Source organism: Oncorhynchus masou, chromosome 10 (genome assembly GCF_036934945.1).
Source record: "Oncorhynchus masou masou isolate Uvic2021 chromosome 10, UVic_Omas_1.1, whole genome shotgun sequence".
Classification (NCBI taxonomy): Eukaryota; Metazoa; Chordata; class Actinopteri; order Salmoniformes; family Salmonidae; genus Oncorhynchus; species Oncorhynchus masou.
Genome location: NC_088221.1, coordinates 47,071,049 through 47,097,916, shown reverse-complemented (window position 1 = coordinate 47,097,916; position 26,868 = coordinate 47,071,049). Strand labels below are relative to the sequence as shown.

The 26,868-nt window shown below is 40.3% G+C and overlaps 2 protein-coding genes across 3 annotated transcripts; both read right to left on the bottom strand.

Moving 5' to 3' along the window:
• Positions 1–14,463: 14,463 nt before the first annotated feature.
• Positions 14,464–18,075, bottom strand: LOC135546879 (cyclic AMP-dependent transcription factor ATF-2-like). Its single transcript, XM_064975440.1, has 8 exons — positions 18,028–18,075; positions 17,863–17,959; positions 17,132–17,250; positions 16,794–16,922; positions 15,546–15,640; positions 15,421–15,501; positions 14,931–15,042; positions 14,464–14,496 (listed from the first exon to the last, which is right to left on the bottom strand). Exons 1-8 carry the CDS (start codon positions 18,073–18,075, stop codon positions 14,464–14,466), a joined length of 714 nt encoding a protein of 237 aa, XP_064831512.1.
• Positions 18,076–19,695: 1,620 nt separating this feature from the next.
• LOC135547699 (ATP synthase F(0) complex subunit C2, mitochondrial-like) lies at positions 19,696–22,225 on the bottom strand. 2 transcript variants are annotated; one of them, XM_064976938.1, is made up of 5 exons: positions 22,117–22,225; positions 21,823–21,920; positions 20,843–20,917; positions 20,393–20,583; positions 19,696–20,275 (listed from the first exon to the last, which is right to left on the bottom strand). In XM_064976938.1, the coding sequence occupies exons 2-5, from the start codon at positions 21,859–21,861 to the stop codon at positions 20,161–20,163; spliced, it is 420 nt and encodes a 139-aa protein (XP_064833010.1). In that variant the 5' UTR covers positions 21,862–21,920; positions 22,117–22,225; the 3' UTR covers positions 19,696–20,160. The 2 variants fall into 2 exon arrangements, with proteins under 2 accessions (XP_064833010.1, XP_064833011.1); XM_064976939.1 differs by lacking the exon at positions 22,117–22,225 and adding an exon at positions 22,014–22,110.
• Positions 22,226–26,868: the final 4,643 nt, after the last annotated feature.

The following is a 26,868-nucleotide window of genomic DNA, read 5'->3' as shown; positions in this document are numbered from 1 at the left end:
ATGACAGACCAGCCAGATCTATTTTCTCTATTATATTATAACAGACCAGCTAGATCTACTGTCTATATAATAATATGACATACCAGCTAGATCTACTGTCTCTATTATATTATGACAGACCAGCTAGATCTACTGTCTCTATTATATTATGACAGACCAGCGAGATCTACTGTCTCTATTATATTACAACAGACCAGCTAGATCTACTGTCTCTATAATAATATGACTGACCAGCTAGATCTACTGTCTCTATTATATTATGACAGACCAGCGAGATCTACTGTCTCTATTATATTACAACAGACCAGCTAGATCTACTGTCTCTATAATAATATGACTGACCAGCTAGATCTACTGTCTCTATTATATTATGACAGACCAGCGAGATCTACTGTCTCTATTATATTATGACAGACCAGCTAGATCACATATGTCAGAGTCAAGGCCCGCGGGCCACATCCGGCCCGCGAGAAGGTTTTTTACGGCCCCTGGGATGATCTTGATTTATTATTAGAACCGGCCCGCAGACCGCAGCAAGCCGGCAGCCCGCTCTTTTATGACACGCACTAATACTACATTTCCCTATTATATTATGACAGACCACCGAGATCTAGGCTGTCTTCATTTCAATATTTATTGGCACAGCAGATCTACTGTCTCTATTATCACAGTAAAATTAACTTTCAGATACCCATCAAAAATGGCAAAACGGAAGGTGGACACTGAGAACCGGGGTTTCAAAGAAGGTGGATCTACTGGAGTATATGTTCACGGACCAGCTGGAAAACCTGTCTCTATTATGTGTGGAGAAAGTGTCTACTGAAAGAGTATAATCTGAGACGACATTATGAAGACCAGCTAATCACTGGACAAAAATTAAGAATATGGACATGGAACAAAGGCTACAAAAGGCAGAGGAATTAAAACGAGGCCTCAAATCTCGACAGGCTCTGTTCAAAATGAAGCCAAATCACAAGGCCAGACTGCTGTCAAGGCCAGTTTTATTTTGACAGAAGAGATCTACTGTCTCTAAATCAGCCCGGACCATTTACGATCTATTTCATCAAAAACTGCATGATTAAAGTTTGTGACAGACCAGTTTGCCCAGAAAAAGGCAGATCTACTGTCTTATAAATGTGACAGTCTGAGCAGAAACACCATTGCCGACAGACCAGACCAGTTGTCCATCAATCTAAAAGAGCAGCTTGTGAAAACAGGGAAAAGATTTCATTGCATATTCCTTGGCTGTGGATGAGAGCACCAGACATTTCTGACATTGCCCAGTTGTCAATTTTCATCCAGACCGGAGTGGACTCCAGCCTAATATTGACAGAGGAGTCTTTTGGCTATTATATTATGCATGGCACAACTACGGGGCATGATTTGTATGAAGAGGTGTCAAGATGTGTAAATGAGATGGAGCTGCCTTGGGAAAAACTTGGGTTTGACAACCGACGGAGCACCTGCTAGATCTGTGTCTCAGGATATTACTGGTGGACCAAGATCTACGGGAAATTATATGCAAGAGGAAAACGCGACAGGTGAGCTGACAGCTTATCATTGTATCATACACCAGGAGATCGTTGTCTATAAAGCCTTGAAAATGGAGCATGTAATGAGCATCATCACGCGCACAGTTAACTTTATCAGACCAAAGGTTTGAATCACCGTCAGTTCAAGGCATTTCTGACAGGAGTTAGAAACGGAGCATGGTGATTACTGTCCTTATCACACAGAGGTGCGATGGCTAAGCCAGGGAAAGGTGCTTCAAAGATGTTTGACTTCGTGAGGAGATTTGTCTGTTCTATGGACAGCAAAGGGAAAGACACAACACAACTCCGAGACTGTTTCTATGTGAAATGGCTTTTCTGTGTGACATTATAGTATCTGAATGCAATGAACTTGCAGCTGCAGATCTAGATCATGTCATCTCTGATATGTACAGTACAGTGAAGGCATTTAAAACCAAACTGACTCTATTAGACGCATTATGACGGAAAGAAAATCTACTGTCTCATTATCCCAGCTGACAGACCATGAAAGAGAAGCTCTCTACCATGCGTTCCCGACAGCACAGTTGGCTGATAAAATAGGTATGCTTGCCGCTGACTTTCGACCAGCTAGATTTGCTGACTTTATAGCATAAAAAACAGACAGGTTGATCTGCTCGGTCCCATTTGCTGTTGACGTGGAAAGCTCACCACCAAACCTCCAAATGGAGTTGATTGACCTCCAATGCAATGATGCACTGTCTCAAAATATGCGGCAGTGGGTGCTGCGGAGTTCGCCCGTTTCCTCCCCGACACAATGCCCAGCTGATCCAGGCTGCTCAAACGTTGTCTATGTTTGGCAGCACATACCTGTGAACAACTTTTTCTTTGATGAACCTGAACAAAACATCACACAGAAGTCGACTTACTGCTGAACACCTCCACTCAATTCTGAGGATTTCCTCAGCTCAGAGCCTTACCCCGAACATTGATGAACTTGTGGAAAAGATGGGACACCACCAAGTATCACCCTCAACCTCAAACAAGTGAACATTACTGTGCAATCACATATTTAGAGTTTTTACTCAGTTCAAGTTTAAAAGTTAAAGTTTAATATTTGTTTTCACTGCATGTCTACTTCTCCTTAAACAAAGTGTTGTTTTTGATTAATAGATTTTTGCACTTTATTTTATTGTATTTCAATCCAATTATATTTTAAAATATTTCAGTTGAGTGGATGATAGAAAATTGCTATTATTGTTTTTTTATAACTTGACAGTAAATTTAGCCCACTTTTGCTAAAATAGAAAATATAGGCTACTGATGGTGCCTTGAATACCGGTTTCTTTCATTTAATGTTCATGTTATGGGGATTTTTATATAAAGACAGAAATTTGTCTTTTGTGTCTGTTGAAAATTAAAGATTACTGACAGAGCCATAAGAAAATATTGCTTTATTTATCTGATCATTGGAATATATTTGTTAGGTTTTCTAGGTTCAATTAGGTTCACTAGACTATATGCGTCATTTAAAAAATTTTCAATGAACATTCGAACAGTCCGGCCCTCGGCTTGTAGCTAAATTTTATTTGGCCCTCCGTCCATTTGACTTTGACACCCCAGAGCTAGATCTACTGTCTCTATTATAATATGACAGACCAGCTAGATCTACTGTCTCTATTATATTATGACAGACCAGCTAGATCTACTGTCTCTATTATATTATGACAGACCAGCTAGATCTACTGTCTCTATTATATTATGACAGAACAGCTAGATCTACTGTCTCTATTATATATGACAGACCAGCTAGATCTACTGTCTCTATTATATTATGACAGACCAGCTAGATCTACTGTCTCTATTATTTTATGACAGACCAGCTAGATCTACTGTCTCTATTATTTTATGACAGACCAGCTAGATCTACTGTCTCTATTATATTATGACAGACCAGCTAGATCTACTGTCTCTATTATATTATGACAGACCAGCAAGATCTACTGTCTCTATTATATGTCAGAGCTGCTATATCTACTGTCTCTATTATATTATAACCAACCAGCTAGATCTACTGTCTCTATTATATTATGACAGACCAGCTAGATCTACTGTCTCTATTATATTATGACAGACCAGCTAGATCTACTGTCTCTATTATAATATGACAGACCAGCTAGATCTACTGTCTCTATTATAATATGACAGACCAGCTAGATCTACTGTCTCTATTATATTATGACAGACCAGCTAGATCTACTGTCTCTATTATATTATGACAGACCAGCTAGATCTACTGTCTCTATTATAACTTGACAGACCAGCTAGATCTACTGTCTCTATTATATTATGACAGACCAGCTAGATCTACTGTCTCTATTATATTATGACAGACCAGCTAGATCTACTGTCTCTATTATATTATGACAGACCAGCTAGATCTACTGTCTCTATTATATTATGACAGACCAGCTAGATCTACTGTCTCTATTATATTATGACAGACCAGCTAGATCTACTGTCTCTATTATATTATGACAGACCAGCTAGATCTACTGTCTCTATTATATTATGACAGACCAGCTAGATCTACTGTCTCTATTATATTATGACAGACCAGCTAGATCTACTGTCTCTATTATATTATGACAGACCAGCTAGATCTACTGTCTCTATTATATTATGACAGACCAGCTAGATCTACTGTCTCTATTATATTATGACAGACCAGCTAGATCTACTGTCTCTATTATATTATGACAGACCAGCTAGATCTACTGTCTCTATTATATTATGACAGACCAGCTAGATCTACTGTCTCTATTATATTATGACAGACCAGCTAGATCTACTGTCTCTATTATAATATGACAGACCAGCTAGATCTACTGTCTCTATTATATTATGACAGACCAGCTAGATCTACTGTCTCTATTATATTATGACAGACCAGCTAGATCTACTGTCTCTATTATATTATGACAGACCAGCTAGATCTACTGTCTCTATTATATTATGACAGACCAGCTAGATCTACTGTCTCTATTATATTATGACAGACCAGCTAGATCTACTGTCTCTATTATATTATGACAGACCAGCTAGATCTACTGTCTCTATTATATTATGACAGACCAGCTAGATCTACTGTCTCTATTATATTATGACAGACCAGCTAGATCTACTGTCTCTATTATATTATGACAGACCAGCTAGATCTACTGTCTCTATTATATTATGACAGACCAGCTAGATCTACTGTCTCTATTATATTATGACAGACCAGCTAGATCTACTGTCTCTATTATATTATGACAGACCAGCTAGATCTACTGTCTCTATTATATTATGACAGACCAGCTAGATCTACTGTCTCTATTATATTATGACAGACCAGCTAGATCTACTGTCTCTATTATATTATGACAGACCAGCTAGATCTACTGTCTCTATTATATTATGACAGACCAGCTAGATCTACTGTCTCTATTATATTATGACAGACCAGCTAGATCTACTGTCTCTATTATATTATGACAGACCAGCTAGATCTACTGTCTCTATTATATTATGACAGACCAGCTAGATCTACTGTCTCTATTATAATATGACAGACCAGCTAGATCTACTGTCTCTATTATATTATGACAGACCAGCTAGATCTACTGTCTCTATTATATTATGACAGACCAGCTAGATCTACTGTCTCTATTATATTATGACAGACCAGCTAGATCTACTGTCTCTATTATATTATGACAGACCAGCTGACATTATATTATATGACAGACCAGCTAGATCTACTGTCTCTATTATATTATGACAGACCAGCTAGATCTACTGTCTCTATTATATTATGACAGACCAGCTAGATCTACTGTCTCTATTATATTATGACAGACCAGCTAGATCTACTGTCTCTATTATATTATGACAGACCAGCTAGATCTACTGTCTCTATTATATTATGACAGACCAGCTAGATCTACTGTCTCTATTATATTATGACAGACCAGCTAGATCTACTGTCTCTATTATATTATGACAGACCAGCTAGATCTACTGTCTCTATTATATTATGACAGACCAGCTAGATCTACTGTCTCTATTATATTATGACAGACCAGCTAGATCTACTGTCTCTATTATATTATGACAGACCAGCTAGATCTACTGTCTCTATTATATTATGACAGACCAGCTAGATCTACTGTCTCTATTATATTATGACAGACCAGCTAGATCTACTGTCTCTATTATATTATGACAGACCAGCTAGATCTACTGTCTCTATTATATTATGACAGACCAGCTAGATCTACTGTCTCTATTATATTATGACAGACCAGCTAGATCTACTGTCTCTATTATATTATGACAGACCAGCTAGATCTACTGTCTCTATTATATTATGACAGACCAGCTAGATCTACTGTCTCTATTATATTATGACAGACCAGCTAGATCTACTGTCTCTATTATATTATGACAGACCAGCTAGATCTACTGTCTCTATTATATTATGACAGACCAGCTAGATCTACTGTCTCTATTATATTATGACAGACCAGCTAGATCTACTGTCTCTATTATATTATGACAGACCAGCTAGATCTACTGTCTCTATTATATTATGACAGACCAGCTAGATCTACTGTCTCTATTATATTATGACAGACCAGCTAGATCTACTGTCTCTATTATATTATGACAGACCAGCTAGATCTACTGTCTCTATTATATTATGACAGACCAGCTAGATCTACTGTCTCTATTATATTATGACAGACCAGCTAGATCTACTGTCTCTATTATATTATGACAGACCAGCTAGATCTACTGTCTCTATTATATTATGACAGACCAGCTAGATCTACTGTCTCTATTATATTACAACAGACCAGCTAGATCTACTGTCTCTATTATATTATGACTGACCAGCTAGATCTACTGTCTCTATTATATTATGACAGACCAGCTAGATCTACTGTCTCTATTATATTATGACAGACCAGCTAGATCTACTGTCTCTATTATATTATGACAGACCAGCTAGATCTACTGTCTCTATTATAATATGACAGACCAGCTAGATCTACTGTCTCTATTATATTATGACAGACCAGCTAGATCTACTGTCTCTATTATATTATGACAGACCAGCTAGATCTACTGTCTCTATTATATTATGACAGACCAGCTAGATCTACTGTCTCTATTATATTACAACAGACCAGCTAGATCTACTGTCTCTATAATAATATGACTGACCAGCTAGATCTACTGTCTCTATTATTTTATGACAGACCAGCAAGATCTACTGTCTCTATTTTATGTCAGAGCTGCTAGATCTACTGTCTCTATTATATTATGACAGACCAGCGAGATCCACTTTCTCTATTATAACTTGACAGACCAGCTAGATCTACTGTCTCTAATATATTATGACAGACCAGCGAGATCTACTGTCTCTATTATAACTTGACAGACCAGCTAGATCTTCTGTCTCTATTATATTATGACAGACCAGCTAGATCTACTGTCTCTATTATATTATGACAGACCAGCTAGATCTACTGTCTCTATTATATTATGACAGACCAGCTAGATCTACTGTCTCTATTATATTATGACAGACCAGCTAGATCTACTGTCTCTATTATATTATGACAGACCAGCTAGATCTACTGTCTCTATTATATTATGACAGACCAGCTAGATCTACTGTCTCTATTATATTATGACAGACCAGCTAGATCTACTGTCTCTATTATATTATGACAGACCAGCTAGATCTACTGTCTCTATTATATTATGACAGACCAGCTAGATCTACTGTCTCTATTATATTATGACAGACCAGCTAGATCTACTGTCTCTATTATATTATGACAGACCAGCTAGATCTACTGTCTCTATTATATTATGACAGACCAGGTAGATATACTGTCTCTATTATATTATGACAGACCAGCTAGATCTACTTTTCTCTATTATATTATGACAGACCAGCTAGATCTAATGTCTCTATTATATTATGACAGACCAGCTAGATCTACTGTCTCTATTATATTATGACAGACCAGCTAGATCTACTGTCTCTATTATAATATGACAGACCAGCTAGATCTACTGTCTCTATTATATTATGACAGACCAGCTAGATCTACTGTCTCTATTATATTACAACAGACCAGCTAGATCTACTGTCTCTATAATAATATGACAGACCAGCTAGATCTACTGTCTCTATTATATTATGACAGACCAGCTAGATCTACTGTCTCTATTATATTATGACAGACCAGCTAGATCTACTGTCTCTATTATATTATGACAGACCAGCTAGATCTACTGTCTCTATTATATTATGACAGACCAGCTAGATCTCTACTGTCTCTATTATATTATGACAGACCAGCTAGATCTACTGTCTCTATTATATTATGACAGACCAGCTAGATCTACTGTCTCTATTATTTTATGACAGACCAGCTAGATCTACTGTCTCTATTATATTATGACAGACCAGCTAGATCTACTGTCTCTATTATATTATGACAGACCAGCTAGATCTACTGTCTCTATTATATTATGACAGACCAGCAAGATCTACTGTCTCTATTATATTATGACAGACCAGCTAGATCTACTGTCTCTATTATATTATGACAGACCAGCTAGATCTACTGTCTCTATTATAACTATGACAGACCAGCTAGATCTACTGTCTCTATTATATTATGACAGACCAGCTAGATCTACTGTCTCTATTATATTATGACAGACCAGCTAGATCTACTGTCTCTATTATATTATGACAGACCAGCTAGATCTACTGTCTCTATTATATTATGACAGACCAGCTAGATCTACTGTCTCTATTATATTATGACAGACCAGCAAGATCTACTGTCTCTATTATATTATGACAGACCAGCTAGATCTACTGTCTCTATTATATTATGACAGACCAGCTAGATCTACTGTCTCTATTATATTATGACAGACCAGCTAGATCTACTGTCTCTATTATATTATGACAGACCAGCTAGATCTACTGTCTCTATTATATTATGACAGACCAGCTAGATCTACTGTCTCTATTATATTATGACAGACCAGCTAGATCTACTGTCTCTATTATATTATGACAGACCAGCTAGATCTACTGTCTCTATTATATTATGACAGACCAGCTAGATCTACTGTCTCTATTATATTATGACAGACCAGCTAGATCTACTGTCTCTATTATATTATGACAGACCAGCTAGATCTACTGTCTCTATTATATTATGACAGACCAGCTAGATCTACTGTCTCTATTATATTATGACAGACCAGCTAGATCTACTGTCTCTATTATATTATGACAGACCAGCTAGAAATACTGTCTCTATTTTAATATGACAGACCAGCTAGATCTACTGTATATATTGTATTATGACAGACCAGCTAGATCTACTGTCTCTATTGTATTATGACAGACCAGCTAGATCTACTGTCTCTATTATATTATGACAGACCAGCTAGTTATACTGTCTCTATTATAATATGACAGACCAGCTAGATCTACTGTCTCTATTATATTATGACAGACCAGCTAGATCTACTGTCTCTATTATATTATGACAGACCAGCTAGATCTACTGTCTCTATTATAATATGACAGACCAGCTAGATCTACTGTCTCTATTATATTATGACAGACCAGCTAGATCTACTGTCTCTATTATATTATGACAGACCAGCTAGATCTACTGTCTCTATTATATTATGACAGACCAGCTAGATCTACTGTCTCTATTATATTATGACAGACCAGCTAGATCTACTGTCTCTATTATATTATGACAGACCAGCTAGATCTACTGTCTCTATTATATTATGACAGACCAGCTAGATCTACTGTCTCTATTATATTATGACAGACCAGCTAGATCTACTGTCTCTATTATATTATGACAGACCAGCTAGACCTACTGTCTCTATTATATTATGACGGACCAGCTAGATCTACTGTCTCTAATATATTATGACAGACCAGCGAGATCTACTGTCTCTATTATAACTTGACAGACCAGCAAGATCTACTGTCTCTATTATAACTTGACAGACCAGCTAGATCTACTGTCTCTATTATAACTTGACAGACCAGCTAGATCTACTGTCTCTATTATATTATGACAGACCAGCTAGATCTACTGTCTCTATTATATTATGACAGACCAGCTAGATCTACTGTCTCTATTATATTATGACAGACCAGCTAGATCTACTGTCTCTATTATATTATGACAGACCAGCTAGATCTACTGTCTCTATTATATTATGACAGACCAGCTAGATCTACTGTCTCTATAATAATATGACTGACCAGCTAGATCTACTGTCTCTATTATATTATGACAGACCAGCTAGATCTACTGTCTCTATTATATTATGACAGACCAGCTAGATCTACTGTCTCTATTATATTATGACAGACCAGCTAGATCTACTGTCTCTATTATATTATGACAGACCAGCTAGATCTACTGTCTCTATTATATTATGACAGACCAGCTAGATCTACTGTCTCTATTATAATATGACAGACCAGCTAGATGTACTGTCTCTATTAAATTATGACAGACCACCTAGATCTACTGTCTCTATTATATGTCAGAGCTGCTAGATCTACTGTCTCTATTATATTATGACAGAACAGCTAGATCTACTGTCTCTATAATAATATGACATACCAGCCAGATCTACTGTATCTATTATATTATGACCAACCAGCAAGATCTACTGTCTCTATTATTTTATGACCAACCAGCTAGATCTACTGTCTCTATTATTTTATGACAGACCAGCTCGATCTACTGTCTCTATTATATTATGACAGACCAGCTAGATCTACTGTCTGTATTATATTATGACAGACCAGCAAGATCTACTGTCTCTATTATATGTCAGAGCTGCTAGATCTACTGTCTCTATTATATTATGACAGACCAGCTAGATCTACTGTCTGTATTATATTTTGACAGACCAGCTAGATCTACTGTCTCTATTATATTATGACAGACCAGCTAGATCTACTGTCTCTATTATAATATGACAGACCAGCTCGATCTACTGTCTCTATAATAATATGACATACCAGCTAGATCAACTGTCTCTATTATATTATGACCTACCAGCAAAATCTACTGTCTCTATTATATTATGACAGACCAGCGAGATCCACTGTCTCTATTATAACTTGACAGACCAGCTAGATCTACTGTCTCTATTATATTATGTCAGACCAGCTTGATCTACTGTCTCTATTATATTATGACAGACCAGCTAGATCTACTGTCTCTATAATATTATGACAGACCAGCTAGATCTACTGTCTCTATTGTATTATGACAGACCAGCTAGATCAACTGTCTCTAACATATTATGGCAGACGATTTAGATCTACTGTCTCTATTATATTATGACAGACCAGCAAGATCTACTGTCTCTATTATATTATGACAGAACAGCTAGATCTACTGTCTCTATTATAATATGACAGACCAGCTAGATCTACTGTCTCTATTATATTATGACAGACCAGCTAGATCTACTGTCTGTATTATATTTTGAAGGACCAGCTAGATCTACTGTCTCTATTATATTATGACAGAACAGCTAGATCTACTGTCTCTATTATAATATGACAGACCAGCTAAATCTACTGTCTCTATTATATTATGACAGACCAGCTAGATCTACTGTCTCTATTAAAACTTGACAGACCAGCTCAATCTACTGTCTGTATTTTATTATGACTGACAAGCTAGATCTACTGTCTCTATTGTACTATGACAGACCAGCTAGATCTACTGTTCTTGTTATATTATGACAGACCAGCTAGATCTACTGTCTCTATTATAATATGACAGACCAGCTAGATCTACTGTCTCTATTATATTATGACAGACCAGCTAGATATACTGTCACTATTACATTATGACCGACCAGCTAGATCTACTGTCACTATTACATTATGACAGACCAGCTAGATCTACTGTCTATAATTTATTATGACTGACCAGCTGGATCAACATTCTCTATTATACTATGACCGACCAGCAAGATCTATTTTCTCTATTATATTATTATAGACCAGCTAGATCTACTGTCCGAATTAAATTATGACAGACCAGTTACATCTACTGCCTCTCATTTATTATGACAGACCAGCAAGATCGACAGTCTCTATTATATTATGACAGACCAGTTACATCTACTGCATCTCATTTATTATGACAGACCAGCAAGATCGACAGTCTCTATTATATTATGACAGACCAGGAAGATCTACAGTCTCTATGATATTATGACAGACCAGCTAGATCTACTGTCTCTATTATATTATGACAGACCAGCAACATCTACTGTCTCTATTATATTATGACAGACCAGCAACATCTACTGTCTCAATTATATTACGAAAGACCAGGCTGGAGACACAACTAATACACAGGGCCAGAGACTGGAGACACTACTAACACACAGGGCCAGAGACACTACTAATACACAGGGCCAGAGACAGGAGACACTACTAACACACAGGGCCAGAGACACTACTAATACACAGGGCCAGAGACAGGAGACACTACTAACACACAAGGCCAGAGACAGGAGACACTACTAACACACAAGGCCAGAGACTGGAGACACTACTAGCACACAGGGTCAGAGACAGGAGACACTACTAACACACAGGGTCAGAGACAGGAGACACTACTAACACACAGAGCCAGAGACAGGAGACACTACTAACACACAAGGCCAGAGACAGGAGACACTACTAACACACAGGGCCAGAGACAGGAGACACTACTAACACACAGGGCCAGAGACAGGAGACACTACTAACACACAAGGCCAGAGACAGGAGACACTACTAACACACAAGGCCAGAGACTGGAGACACTACTAACACACAGGGCCAGAGACACTACTAATACACAGGGACAGAGACAGGAGACACTACTAATACACAAGGCCAGAGACAGGAGACACTACTAACACACAAGGCCAGAGACTGGAGACACTACTAACACACAGGACCAGAGACAGGAGACACTACTAACACACAAGGCCAGAGACAGGAGACACTACTAACACACAGGGCCAGGGACAGGAGACACTACTAACACACAGGGCCAGAGACAGGAGACACTACTAACACACAGGGACAGAGACAGGAGACACTACTAACACACAGGGCCAGAGACAGGAGACACTACTATTACACAGGGCCAGAGACACTACTAACACACAGGGCCAAAGACACTACTAACACACAGGGCCAGAGACAGGAGACACTACTAACACACAGGGCCAGAGACTGGAGACACTACTACCACACAGGGCCAGAGACAGGAGACACTACTAACACACAGGGTCAGAGACAGGAGACACTACTAACACACAGAGCCAGAGACAGGAGACACTACTAACGCACAGGGCCAGAGACAGGAGACACTACTAATACACAGGGCCAGAGACAGGAGACACTAACACACAGGGCCAGAGACAGGAGACATTCTGCTCAGTGTTCCCCACAGATAATTAATCTTCTGCTCAGTGTTCCCCACAGATAATCAGGTACAGAGACAGGGACCCTTTCGGTCTATCATCATTCAGCCAGACTGGGGGGGGGAGACTCTACGGGAACCAGGCACAGAGAGACGTGGCTCTGGGGGAACCAAGGATAGAGAGATGTGGCTCTGGGAAACCAGGGACAGAGAGACGTGGCTCTGTGGGAACTAGGGACAGAGAGACGTGGTTCTGGGAAACCAGGGACAGAGAGACGTGGCTCTGGGGGAACCAGGGACAGAGAGACGTGGCTCTGGGAAACCAGGGACAGAGAGACGTGGCTCTGGGGGAACCAGGGACAGAGAGATGTGGCTCTGAGGGAACCAGGGATAGGGAGGCGTGGCTCTGGGGGAACCAGGGACAGAGAGACGTGGCTCTGGGAAACCAGGAACAGAGAGACGTGGCTCTGGGAAACCAGGGACAGAGAGACGTGGCTCTGGGAAACCAGGGACAGAGAGACGTGGCTCTGGGGGAACCAGGGACAGAGAGACGTGGCTCTGGGGGAACCAGGGACAGAGAGACGTGGCTCTGGGGGAACCAGGGACAGAGAGACGTGGCTCTGGGAAACCAGGAACAGAGAGATGTGGCACTGGGAAACCAGGGACAGAGAGACGTAGCTCTGGGAAACCAGGAACAGAGAGACGTGGCTCTGGGAAACCAGGGACAGAGAGACGTGGCTCTGGGGGAACCAGGGACAGAGAGACGTGGCTCTGGGGGAACCAGGGACAGAGAGACGTGGCTCTGGGGGAACCAGGGACAGAGAGACGTGGCTCTGGGGGAACCAGGGACAGAGAGACGTGGCTCTGGGGGAACCAGGGACAGAGAGATGTGGCTCTGGGGGAACCAGGGACAGAGAGATGTGGCTCTGGGGGAACCAGGGACAGAGAGACGTGGCTCTGGGGGAACCAGGGATAGGGAGACGTGGCTCTGGGGGAACCAGGGACAGAGAGACGTGGCTCTGGGGGAACCAGGGACAGAGAGACGTGGCTCTGGGGGAACCAGGGACAGAGAGACGTGGCTCTGGGGGAACCAGGGACAGAGAGACGTGGCTCTGGGGGAACCAGGGATAGGGAGACGTGGCTCTGGGGGAACCAGGGACAGAAACTTCTATAGCACCTATGATATGGATATATCAGCTAATGTCCTCAACGGACACTGAAACGTAATATCCAGAACATAATGTTAATTGATTGTTACACACATCCGGCATGGTCCATCCAGTCTGCCAGAAGTCAAGTGTGGTGATTCAAATTGTACAAGGACAAATGGCACTCTGGATGGGGTCAAGTAACTGTTTGGCCTCCTCAATGTCTTTGCCATGGTGACATACAGCTGCTCTCTTCTAAGGCACATTAGATCCCCCATCATCCCTTGCCTATGCAACACATACAAAAGACACTAGTGCCAAAGCAGTAAATAGGGACCTCTAGGGGCAGAATGCAGATAAGACATTAACTACTGGAACGTGGGTATAGGCCTAGTGGAAATGTGCCCAAGTGATTGGGAAAGGGGAAAGGGGGGATACTTAGTCAGAAGTACAACTGAATCCATTCAACTGAAATGTGTCTTCCGCATTTAACCCAAACCCTCTGAATCAGAGAGGTGCGGGGTCTGCCATAATCGACATCCACCTATTCGGCGCCCGGGGTACAGTGCCTTGCTCAGGGGCAGAATGACAGATTTTTACCTTGTCAGCTCGGGGATTCGATCCAGCAGCTGGCCCAATGCTCTAACCACTGCAGCTCATTGGAAATCAATACAATCGAAATACACAATGGAACTCCATAAAACAAGACTTGCAATACTTACAGGAATGGCGGTTGGAATGTGTACACGGGATGCAATGGATGCTGGGATAGCGACGGGCATGGTCTGTCCATTAGGCAGCAGAAAGAGTATGGGGAAAGTGCCAGAGACTGGACTGGAGCGAAGACAAACAACACTATGGGTTACACAACAAACAGCAATTATATAATTTTTCAAAAATATATAATTTAAGAACATTATGACACACTTTACACTACAAAAAAATGTATTAATAAACTTAACCGGCAATCAAAGGAACATAACTTAACAGCCTAATTAAATGGATTTGTATTCACACAATATGGTACCAGTCCTGGTGACTGACATCAAACCAAAGAGTAAACTTTTGAATGAACCATCTGACCACGAAATGCAATATAATAAAGACATAATAGCACAAATATTTTTCCAAGAAAGAAATCAAGCTAAAAAATGAAATGACAAAAATGACAAAAAAAATAACTAAACAAAGATATATTTTTGACTTACTTACACTATTGGCCTTTTAGAGGATGAGGCTTGGGTAATTACAGAACTACATGTTGGCGATGGGAGAGCTTGCTGTATAACAACACTAGCATCTGAGGTTGGAGAGAGGAGAGCTTGCTGTATAACAACACAGCATCTGAGGTTGCTAGAAACACATTGGGGACTTGGAGAGATGCAGGATGGACTATAGTAGAGCTTGGCAGTGAGGATGGCTGCAAAGATAACTCCAGAAAACACCATAAGAGACCTTAGCTGCATTAATAGTTCAACAAAAAAACATTTTCTAGATTTCAACTGTGAAATAATGCCCTAGTGTTGTCTAACTCCTGTGATACCGTTTACAAAGATAGAGTACTATGATAATCAAATAGTTACTATGGGTCTGGTGTACAAAATATAGCCCAAAGTGATTTCTTTATCCAAACCATTTGTACAGTTCTGGTAGAAATGTGTTATTTTTGTGAAGGAGTGAAACCATCAATCAAAGCAGTGTGGAAGAGAATCAGTGTTTCATCGGATGAAACATTACAGTGAGACTGTTCAACAGAAGACAAAGCTCCCAGAAAAATAAGTGGTTAGTCTGTGAAGAAGCTATTCAAAAAGGTGCTGCAAATGAGAATAAACTTCATTCTGAGATGACAAAATATTTTAAACTGTAGATCAACTCCATTACACTGGGTGGTCATAACGGAGAACAATTCACTCTGAGCGTATTGCAATGTGGTTGAGCAACATCTCTGATAAGCCATTCATATGGGGTTCACTGATACCATATGACCAGACTTATGGCAGTACAGTTTTATTTTTATTTTTTTAACTATTATTTTACCAGGTAAGTTGACTGAGAACACATTCCCAGTTACAGCAACGACCTGGGGAATAGTTACAGGGGAGAGGAGGGGGGGGGGGGGGGTGAATGAGCCAATTGTAAACTGGGGATGATTAGGTGGCCATGATGGTTTGATGGCCAGATAGGTAATTTAGCCAGGACACCTGGGTTAACACCCCTACTCTTACAATAAGTGTCATGGGACCTTTAATGACCTCAGAGAGTCAGGACACCCGTTTAACGCCCCATCCGACAGACAGCACCCTACACAGAGCAGTGTCCCCAATCACTGCCCTGGGGCAATGGAATATTTTTTAGACCAGAGGAAAGAGTGCCTCCTACTGGCCCTCCAAAACCACTTCCAGCAGCCTCTGGTCTCCCATCCAGGGACCAACCAGGACCAACCCTGTGTCACAAGCAACTAATATTGAGAAACTTGGATATAGCAACTAAAACTAGGATTTACCAACTAAAACTAGGATCTAGCCTACATTTATATCAACTAATTCACCTGGATATCACTGTATGAAGTAAACCAAATTCGTTACCTTGTCATCCCTTGTTGTAGATTCTGGATGGGGCAGAGGGCTGTCCCAATGTGCCGCCACAGCTGAGTGGTCCTCAATTTTGTTATGTATGATCATCGGTGTGGCAAGAGGCGACAAATCCAAGGGCATCTGCATGTCAGAAACAAAATAAACAAAAAATATTTTTTTTGTTCACCTTTATTTAACCAGGTAGACAAGTTGAGAACAAGTTCTCATTTACAAATTCGAACTGTGTCAACAAATGTCAACAGATCAGAAAAGATCAAAACTGAAGCAACCTGTACTATGAATGTAAAGAGCGTTATTCTTGAAAGAACCACTGATTAGTAACTAGTCGCCTTTTTGATGTCATCCACAGCAGCCATTTTGAAGTCATGCTCCATAGGACTGGTAAGCTCGTTGAAGAGTCCAACTTCCTCACAGTACTTCAAAAAGCGTGTAGGTGTTGGCTTTGGGTCTGCAACAGAAGGCAATCACTTGAATGAATTATATCACTTAGCAGTGGTGTAAAGTACTTCAGTAAACAATTATTTTAAGTTCTACTGAAGTAGTTTGAGGGAATCTATACTTTATTATTTTGACAACTTTTACTTCACTACATTCCTAAAGAAAAGATGGTACTGTTCACTCCATAGATTTTCCGTGACAACCCAAAGTACTCTTTACATTTTGAATGCTTAGCAGGACAGGAAAATTGTGAAAGTCATGGACCTATCAAGAGAACACCTGGTCATGCCTACTGCCTACGGTCTGGTGGACTTATTAAACACAAATGCATATTTTGTAAATATTGTGTTGGTGTGCCCCTGCTATCCATAAATGTTAAAAAATAATTAAAAAAATGGTACCATCTGCTTTGCTTAATATAAGGAATTTTAAATGATTTATACTTTTACTTTTGATACTTAAGTATATTTCAAACCAATTACTTTTCGGCTTCTCCTCAAGTAGTATTTCACTGGGTGACTTTCTATTAAGGTATCTTTACTTTTACTCAAGTATGACAACTGGGTACTATATCCACCACTGTCCCTTAAGTAATTGATTTGAAACCCCTTGTTGTGCTTACCAGCTACTGTGACACTGTTGCCTCTTGCTGGACCAAACTTTAGTGTCATCTCATGTTTGTGTTCGTGCACAGCCAAATGGTCTTCATTTGTAAATCGCTATGAAAAGGTGATAAATATATACTTTACACATTACACATATAACCACAGGGACTTTTAAAACATACCTGACCACATCCAGGAGCAGAACATATGAACGGTTTGTCATCACTCATATTTAGGAATTCCTTTTACACCCGGAATAAAGAATATATATATATAGAGAGAGAGAAATATATGATTTGTACTTTAGTAGGTAGAACGAACATTCCAGATTAATGTTCCTCCTCTTATAGGCTCTTTCAAATATTTTATCTTGGGGACAAAGCTTATTGATGGCAAGTTGGCAACTGCCTCTTGTAAATGCATGGTCTTTTCCAATCAGGAGTGAGAATATTGTTGGGGTTAGAAAAGAAAAATCTCTATCAAAATGGTTAGTGGAAACTCGAATTGTGAAAGATGACACTCGACGTCATAGTGCGTTTATTCAGAAGAAACAGTTGAAACCCAATTACTTACTTATAATAATTCAGCGCATTCTTACAAAACAATGTGCGATGGTTTTGTTTACACACCACTCCTCCGCATCACCAACTAGCTTGCTTGCTCGTCCAATCCACACCGCCTTCAGGATAACTTAACATCTGCAAGCATAGTACGGTCGCCATATTAACTATATTTACTAATGTTAATACATGAAGGATGTGCATTTATCACACTCATTTTTCTTAACACTTAAATCCCCACTAATGCCAAGAAATCGGTACACGTGCGATATCTTTGTATACAATCTCCTTGAGCTCGTGCAGCTACCCACCAGCGCAACCCTTCGTATCGAAATCCCTCGTCTGTGCAACTCTCGCGAGAGCAGCATCTCCGCTGTACAGATAGCAACCGCAATTTTATAGAAATTAAGAGAAATCGGTTGACAGTACATTTTAGAATATTGTCAATTTCAATTATCTTTATAGCTAGTCATGAGAATAAATGCTGTGATAATTCCAACGACTTTATGTGGATATGACAGCCGAGATTTGGTGCATGCAGTATGCTAGGCCAATGCCAAACAACCACAATGAAACAAAACATTTCATATAAAGCACAAGCGTCCAGATTATTAGAGGATCTAATCTTGAATAAAGTGCTTGGTCAGCAAAGGAACGATCGACATGGAAGTCCAGATAAACAAGGCTTTGGAAGAACTACTACTACAGTTGAAGTGGGAAATTAATCCCACCAGAATTTATTACAGAAGTCTCCTAAATACAAAAGGTAAATGTTATCATCTGTGGGATGGAGGAATGAACCCAGGTAAAATACCAAACGCAAAATATGTAAAATTGTCCAAAATGAAAGCAAAAAGGAGAAATCTTTTTGGATGAGATCAAGTAGTACCATCCTCAGTTAAATGTTTTCTGTTCTGTGCCGACTGAACATAACCCTGGGTCTTGAAAATGTGACAACCAGGAGCCGGGGTATGAAGGGTGACCCATCTGCAGACACTACACGGCATGTATGAGTATTGGAATTATCTTCGGAAATCGTTGCATCAAAGACACTATGGAAGAATTTCCTCTGGGCCCATTCAATTTGTCAATATTTTGGATCTGGTGTTCTCAGGCATTTTAAAGCTCTAAAATATATTTCTAAGTAATTAGCCAATATTATCCAAGCTTAACCAAACCAAAAAAATATTGTAAAATTATCAAGGGAATCATATCAAGACCTGCAGGCTTTTTGACAGACTACGCATGTTCATTCAGAGTATCCCAAATAAACTTGACCAGTGACCACTATTTAGCACCATCAAATTGTCTAGATTTATTTAATGCCATTTACAAAAGCAAGCATTCACTTGCTGCCTACTTACATACTTCTATAGAACTGCACTTGAACCAACAAAAGCATCAATGTGGACCCACAGAAGCAAACATATGATGCATTGGAAAATGTGCCAGACTGATTTACAGTAAATTAAGCAGTTCCTTTGTATAATCCCATGCTGACATTCAATAGAAGCTAGTTGTCTTCTTGATTGTGGTGAAACATAATTCCCAACAGAAAACATACTGCCATATGTTAAATAGTCAAATACATGCATTTTAATTATGTAATTTCTTACATTTTTACAAAACATGTTTTTGTTATTTAGACTTTGAAAATATAAATGTCCATGATACCAACACAGAACATTTTTGGTAACCACAATAAAATATGGAGTCACATCAGTAATTACAGTGTTTCTATGAACAATAGATTTGTTACATAGCAAACAAGATTAAGAAGGCCACCATCAAACAGAATAGACCCATGGCTTCAGACAGGGCGAATCCCAGGATAGCATAGGAGAACAGCTGCTGCTTCAGAGATGGGTTCCTGCAAAACACAACACATTTCTATGTAAAAGTCAGCTTTTTAAAAATCATAGTTTTTTCTTTCTTCTGAAAGCTGACAAGCACATATCTAGGCATCCATTTGTAGATGTGGACTTACCTGGCATAACCAATAATGAGACTGCCAAACACTGTCCCAATTCCAGCACCGGATCCAGCCACTCCGACCGTGGCTGCTCCAGCACCAATGAACTTAGCGGCTGTGTCGATGTCCCTGCTCACAGCACTGGTCTGGAAGCCTCTCAGTGCTACTTGGGTGAAGGGGCTCTGTGGCATGAGGGCTACATTGTTCTGAAAAACAAAGCAAGCCTCTTTTTAATGATGGATAAAAGCACTTCCTACATCAATGACCATTAGGAGGCTTGAAAACATCCTACATCAATGACCATTAGGGGGCTTGAAAACAACCTACATCAATGGCCATTAAGAGAATTGAAAACATTGCATTATATTCATTTAAGTCATTTAGCAGACGCTCTTATCCAGAGCGACTTACAAATTTTCGACAGTGAAGAGCATAAAACCTACTGCAAGAAGAGTCTTTCCTCACCTCTGTGTTGACCTCGGGCCTGGACATCATACAGGCAGACAAGGGTCTGTAAAGAGTCCGGGAGCCAGCACGGACCTGCACCAGGGGTCAAGTACAAAACTGAGTGAAATAAAAATGCACAAATATTTTGCCTATGGTCACACACGGAAGATCTTGAAGGCAATAAATAAATTGACAGATGAAGTGCACACGACGGTTCAAAGTTCAAGACAAGTAAACTCCTAAGTGTTATGGTTCCCACCGTGAAAGGCGGAACAAGTGCACCTTGGCCTGTGGCAGGCACCTTGACAGTAGCTAGCCACTGTCATTGTGGAACATCGTAGCGCTGTACCAAGACATGCATACCAACAACACATTACAATTCGTTAATTCCAACATCATAGCTGCTTTCCCAGCTTAGTCATCAAAAAGTATATAAGATTCGCTCCTCAACGCCACCTGGTAACAGTAACGTTACAAGGCTAAAACACTAACCTGCGGAGTGCACTTTGCACAAGTTAATGTCAAACCGTTACGTTACCAGTAAAACAACCAGTTAAACATGTTTTACCTGAACATGTAAATGTTTCAAGTCAAGTAAAACATGACCTTGGACAGAGAGCCCCAAACACACAAAAACAAAGAAAGAAAAGCAGGCCAGAGGGTTAACTAGCGTAGCTATGTCACAAGCTAGGTAACGTTACAGATAGACTTGGATGCTGAAGCAAGCCAAGTGTCACGTTGACCTTTATTTCATAGCTAACTAACGTTAGTCTATAGCTAAAAAGCCGGATAGCTAGTTCCGGCTTAGAGTATCGAATGTGCAAACAGCTAGGAAACTAAAAATAGTTTCACTTACATAATCATAAACGTTAACTAGTTAACGTTAGCCAATACCCTTGTCAGACAGATCAACACAGGCCCTATACGAATACAGCCGGAGAATATGAATTCAGATGTAAAATAAACATGGATTCAACAGATTGATGAAAATAACTCACCAGAGCCGGCGTGGAGACGAACTTAGCGCAGGCGTACATTTTCAATTTTAGTCTTGTTTTAACCTGGTCGGTCAAATTTGATTGAAGCCCGGGTCTTTCTGCGAAGACATTACAGATAAGGTCAATAGGTTTGTAAATGCACAACGATACAAAAATAATAATGACAGACCAATGTACACAATAATCCGTACAATATGTAACCCTCGCTTGTATTGTTCTACGTGTTGTTTTAACGAAGGATTAAAAAGGATTTGTAAGGGACAATTCTTAGATAGCACTCCTTTCGACACTTACCGACTGCAGAAGGTCGAACCACAGTAGACACAGATGGAACAACGAGGAGATATTTCACCGAATATATAAATGTGAAGCATCCGGTTGGCTTTTCCACTCAACACCAAATGTGGTGATGAAAGGAAGTCCAGTGACCGGTAGTGGGTGAAGATGGCCGATATTCTGCCAATTTTCTCATCGATTAAACATTTGCTCTCCATACTATTTTCTGTTTCCAAAAATAGATTGGGTTGCGTTATGAAAACTTTGGAGACTTACCCTTTGCTCAAAAAGTGCGTTGTTTAGGAGTGCAAAGCCGACTTGAGTTATTGCACAAGCAGAGACTAGGCGTTCCCTACCGGAAATATGCAAATAATACTGGAACGCACCAATAGGATCTCACTATCACGTGCATGGCTGCACACGATGTTTCATTTGCGCCCATTGGAAACGACAGGTTATAGTCTATCTTAGCTTAGTTATAAAATCTTCGGCATAGTAGTGCGGCCGCGCAAATCGGTGTTTATAGATTCCCGGATGAAGATTTTGCGACAATGAAAGTCGCATTGCGTTAGTCGAAAACAAGACTTTTCCCAAGGCAGGCCTGGTTGCAGCTAGATATGTTTGAGTCGCTTCCGGGACAATTTTAGAATTTTAGCTTATTCTCCAAACCTGCTACGGTCATTCTCGTAACCTGTCATGTTCATTATCCTAACCTGCTGCAAGAAGTTACTTCTGCTAGTCAAAACCGTCAGACTTGCCCTGAGAACAGTCTTGGTTTCCACTAATGCGATAACAGCGCCACGCAAGGTCATTTCACTATAACTTTATTAAACCCTATACTTTTACGAATGACAATTAAAGAAACATGTAATTGACAAAGATTGTTCTGGTTAATTAACTATGAAAATCAATCTGAGCTCCATGAATGAAATGTATGTAAGCCTTTAATGTAGAGGCCTACCCTTTTAGTAGGTATGTCTTGTCTAAATATTAAACCAATACATATAAATAGCACAAACGGAAATAATCAACTTATTTTCCACAGAACATCTGGCTTAGAGGATATCAGCATTTGACAAATATATGATTGAATGGTTGATATAGACTGGACTAGGCTATCAATGATTAGATTGGTCTTTAAAAGTCATTTTCCCACTTAAATAAGCATGCCCCTTTCAAAAAATGTAGAAGAATAGATATAGCCCTTGGTTCACTCCAGATCTGGCTGCCCTTGACCAGCACAAAAACATTCTGTGGCGAACTGCAATAGCATCGAATAGTCCCCGCGATATGCAACTGTTTAGGGAAGTCAGCAACCAATACACGCAGTCAGTCAGGAAAGCAAAGGCTAGCTTTTTCAAACAGAAATGTGCATCCTGTAGCTCGAACTCCAAAACGTTTTGGGACACTGTAAATTCCATGGTTAACAAGATCACCTCCTCCCAACTGCCCACTGCACTGAGGCTAGGTAACACGGTCACCACCGATAAATCCATGATAATTTAACATTTCAATAAGCATTTCTCTACGGCTGGCCATGCTTTCCTTCTGGCTACCCCAACCCCAGCTAACAGCTCCGCACCCCCCGCCGCTACCTGCCCGAGCCTCCCCAGCTTCTCCTTCACCCAAATCCAGATAGAAGATGTTCTGAAAGAGCTGCAAAACCTGGACCCGTACAAATCAGCTGGGCTTGACAATCTGGACCCTCTTTCTAAAATTATCCACCACCATTGTTGCAACCCCTATTACCAGTCTGTTCAACCTCTCTTTCGCATCGTCCGAGATCCCTAAAGTTTGGAAAGCTGCAGCAGTCACCCCTCTCTTCAAAGGGGGAGACACTCTAGACCCAAACTGTTACAGACCTATATCCATCCTGCCCTGCTTTTCTAAAGTCTTCGAAAGCCAAGTTAACAAACAGGTCACTGACCATTTAGAGTCCCACCATACCTTCTCCACTGTGCAATCCGGTTTCCGAGCTGGTCATGGGTGCACCTCAGCCACGCTCAAGGTACCAAACGATATCATAACCGCCATTGATAAGACAGTACTGTGCAGCCGTCTTTATCGACCTGGCCAAGGCTTTCGACTCTGTCAATCACTGTATTCTTATCGGCAGACTCAATAGCCTTGGTTTCTCAAATGACTGCCTCACCTGGTTCACCAACTACTTTGCAGAGTTCAGTGTGTTAAATCGGAGGGCCTGTTGTCCGGACCTCTGGCGGTCTCTATGGGGGTACCACAGGGTTCAATTCTCGGGCCGACTCTTTTCTCTGTGTATATCAACAATGTCGCTCTTTCTGCAGGTGATTCCCTGATCCACCTCTATGCAGACGACACCATTCTGTATACTTCTGGCCCTTCCTTTGGACACTGTGCTAACTAACCTCCAAACGAGCTTCAATGCCATACAACACTCCTTCCGTGGCCTCCAACTTCTCTTAAATGCTAGTAAAACCAAGTGCAACCGTTCGCTACCCGCACCCGCCACCCGACTATCATCACTACTCTGGACAGTTCTGACCTAGAATATGTGGACAACTACAAATACCTAGGTGTCTGGCTAGACTGTAAACTCTCCTTCCAGACTCATATCAAACATCTCCAATCCAAAATTAAATATAGAATCGGCTTTCTATTTCACAACAAAGCCTCCTTCACTCACGCCGCCAAACTTACCCTAGTAAAACTGACTATCCTACCGATCCTCGACTTCGGTGATATCATCTACAAAATAGCTTCCAATACTCTACTCAGCAAACTGGATGCAGTTTATCACAGTGCCATCCGTTTTGCTACCAAAGCCCTTTATAGCACCAACCACTGCGACCTGTATGCTCTAGTCGGCTGGCCCTCGCTACATATTTGTCGCCGGACCCACTGGCTCCAGGTCCTCTATAAGTCTATGCTAGGTAAAGCTCCGCCTTATCTCAGCTCACTGGTCACGATAACAACACCCAACCGTAGCACTCGCTCCAGCAGGTATATCTCACCGGTCACCCCCAAAGCCAACACCTACTTTGGCCGCCTTTCCTTCCAGTTCTCTGCTGCCAGTGACTAGAACAAATTGCAAAAATCGCTGAAGCTGGAGACTTAGATTTCCCTCACTAACCTTAAACATCAGCTATCTGGGCAGCTAACCAATCGCTGCAGCTGTACATAGTCCATCTGTAAATAGCCCATCCAATCTACCTATCTCATCCCCATAATGTTTTTATTTAGTTTTCTGCTCTTTTACAAAAATGTGTACAGAATTAGTGCCAATTTCCTGTTGCCTAATTTAGCAAATACTGTAAAGCACAGGTTGGCAGTACAAGGTAATGGCTGGAGCAGAATAGGTGGAATGGTATCAACAACATCAAACACATGTGTTTGATGTCATTCCATTTGCTCCATTCAAGCCATTATTATGAGCCGTAGTCCCCTCAGCAGCTTAACTGAGGCAACTCAGTTAAGAACACATTCTTATTTACAATGACGGCCTACCAAAAGGTCTCCTGCTGGGATGGGGGCTTTGATTAACCGTTCAGCAATTTTGTGTATTGGGGGTAGAAGCTTTTCAGCAGTCTTATGGCCTAGAAGTTGGTCGTCTTCAGAATCACACTGATTCAAGAATACATGTATTGATGCCAAGCAAATTTTCCTATGAGACATTCAAGTATTCCGTCATTCATTGTCATAAAAAGCCATTATTTTGATGTAGGTCTATATATAAAAATGTCTCCCTTGTAAAACAACTCTATTGAGTAGACAGTGACTTTCACATTTCCCCTATTCTTTCCAGAGCACCTGTTGAGATGTGAATGTAACACTCTACCCAGAAGGAATGTCTCTTCTTAGAGGTATAGATGCATACCAGGTGAATTTGTAATAGTGTGGAATGGCTCGCCAGCAGCTGAGGCTGGAAGGTAGATGTAACGGGGATGGGGAGCCTGTACGGTTGCTCTAAGGGAGGAATCGCCCACTGGTTTTTCAGGTATGATATTTCCTGGTGCACGGGCGGTTTGAAGTCAAAATCATAGCCTCTCGACTTCATGAGTAGAACCAGTCTTACTAATGTAGCACATAAACCTCCAACGCCCCATGGAAATAACAGAATCAACAGTCACCGGAGGATCCATATAGTTACGATTAAATTAGAATGTCCTTATTTGCACGGAGTAGCACTGAGCTGCAGTGCATTCCGATTCACCAAAGGGACATTGATATAAATTACCTTTAGATGCATTCTGATATATTTTACACAAGCTTTCCGTGTGGAATAGAATGACATAGGTTCATTTGTTGTTGTTGTTGTTGTTGTTATAATCAGTTCAGCGACCTGAAACGGCAGGATCATGTTTACAATCACACACATGTTACACGTCATGTCTGTAGCTAAGTTGAAGCTAAAGTATTTCTATTTAGAGGGATTTTAAATCATCATTACATCATTTATCACAGTGTTATGCACCATCTTGTTACACGTTAAAAACATGTCTTCTGGTGAATCATTGCATGTCCCCTGTCCCTGAATGTAGTCCAGTGGGATTTAAGTCCAGCAGAGGGTGCCATTGAGACCTAATGTGATGTATGTGATCATGACCCTTTGTTATCACTTGTCAAGAGGACTTCAATTCCACTAAAGGAATTTCATCGGCTTCATGTTCTCAACCATTCATGCTGTCATCATTTCGACATGATCATATCCACTGCTGACTGAATTTTATATTCCATATTCCTAATGTATTTCATTTATCACATGTATGTCATTTAACTAGTGGTTAGAGCGGT

Bases quoted from the DNA above. Each gene is read 5' to 3' on its own strand.
- LOC135546879 (XM_064975440.1), bottom strand. From the start codon at position 18,075: ATGAGTGATGACAAACCGTTCATATGTTCTGCTCCTGGATGTGGTCAG. The intron at 17,251-17,862 runs GTAAGCACAACA...CTTCTGTTGCAG, and splicing joins CAACAGTGTCACAGTAGCTG to ACCCAAAGCCAACACCTACA. The intron at 15,502-15,545 runs GTTGTTATACAG...CTCAGATGCTAG, and splicing joins CTAGCAACCTCAGATGCTGT to TGTTGTTATACAGCAAGCTC.
- LOC135547699 (XM_064976938.1), bottom strand. From the start codon at position 21,861: ATGTACGCCTGCGCTAAGTTCGTCTCCACGCCGGCTCTG. The intron at 20,584-20,842 runs GTGAGGAAAGAC...TTTGTTTTTCAG, and splicing joins GGCCCGAGGTCAACACAGAG to AACAATGTAGCCCTCATGCC. The intron at 20,276-20,392 runs GTAAGTCCACAT...TGTGTTTTGCAG, and splicing joins CTCATTATTGGTTATGCCAG to GAACCCATCTCTGAAGCAGC.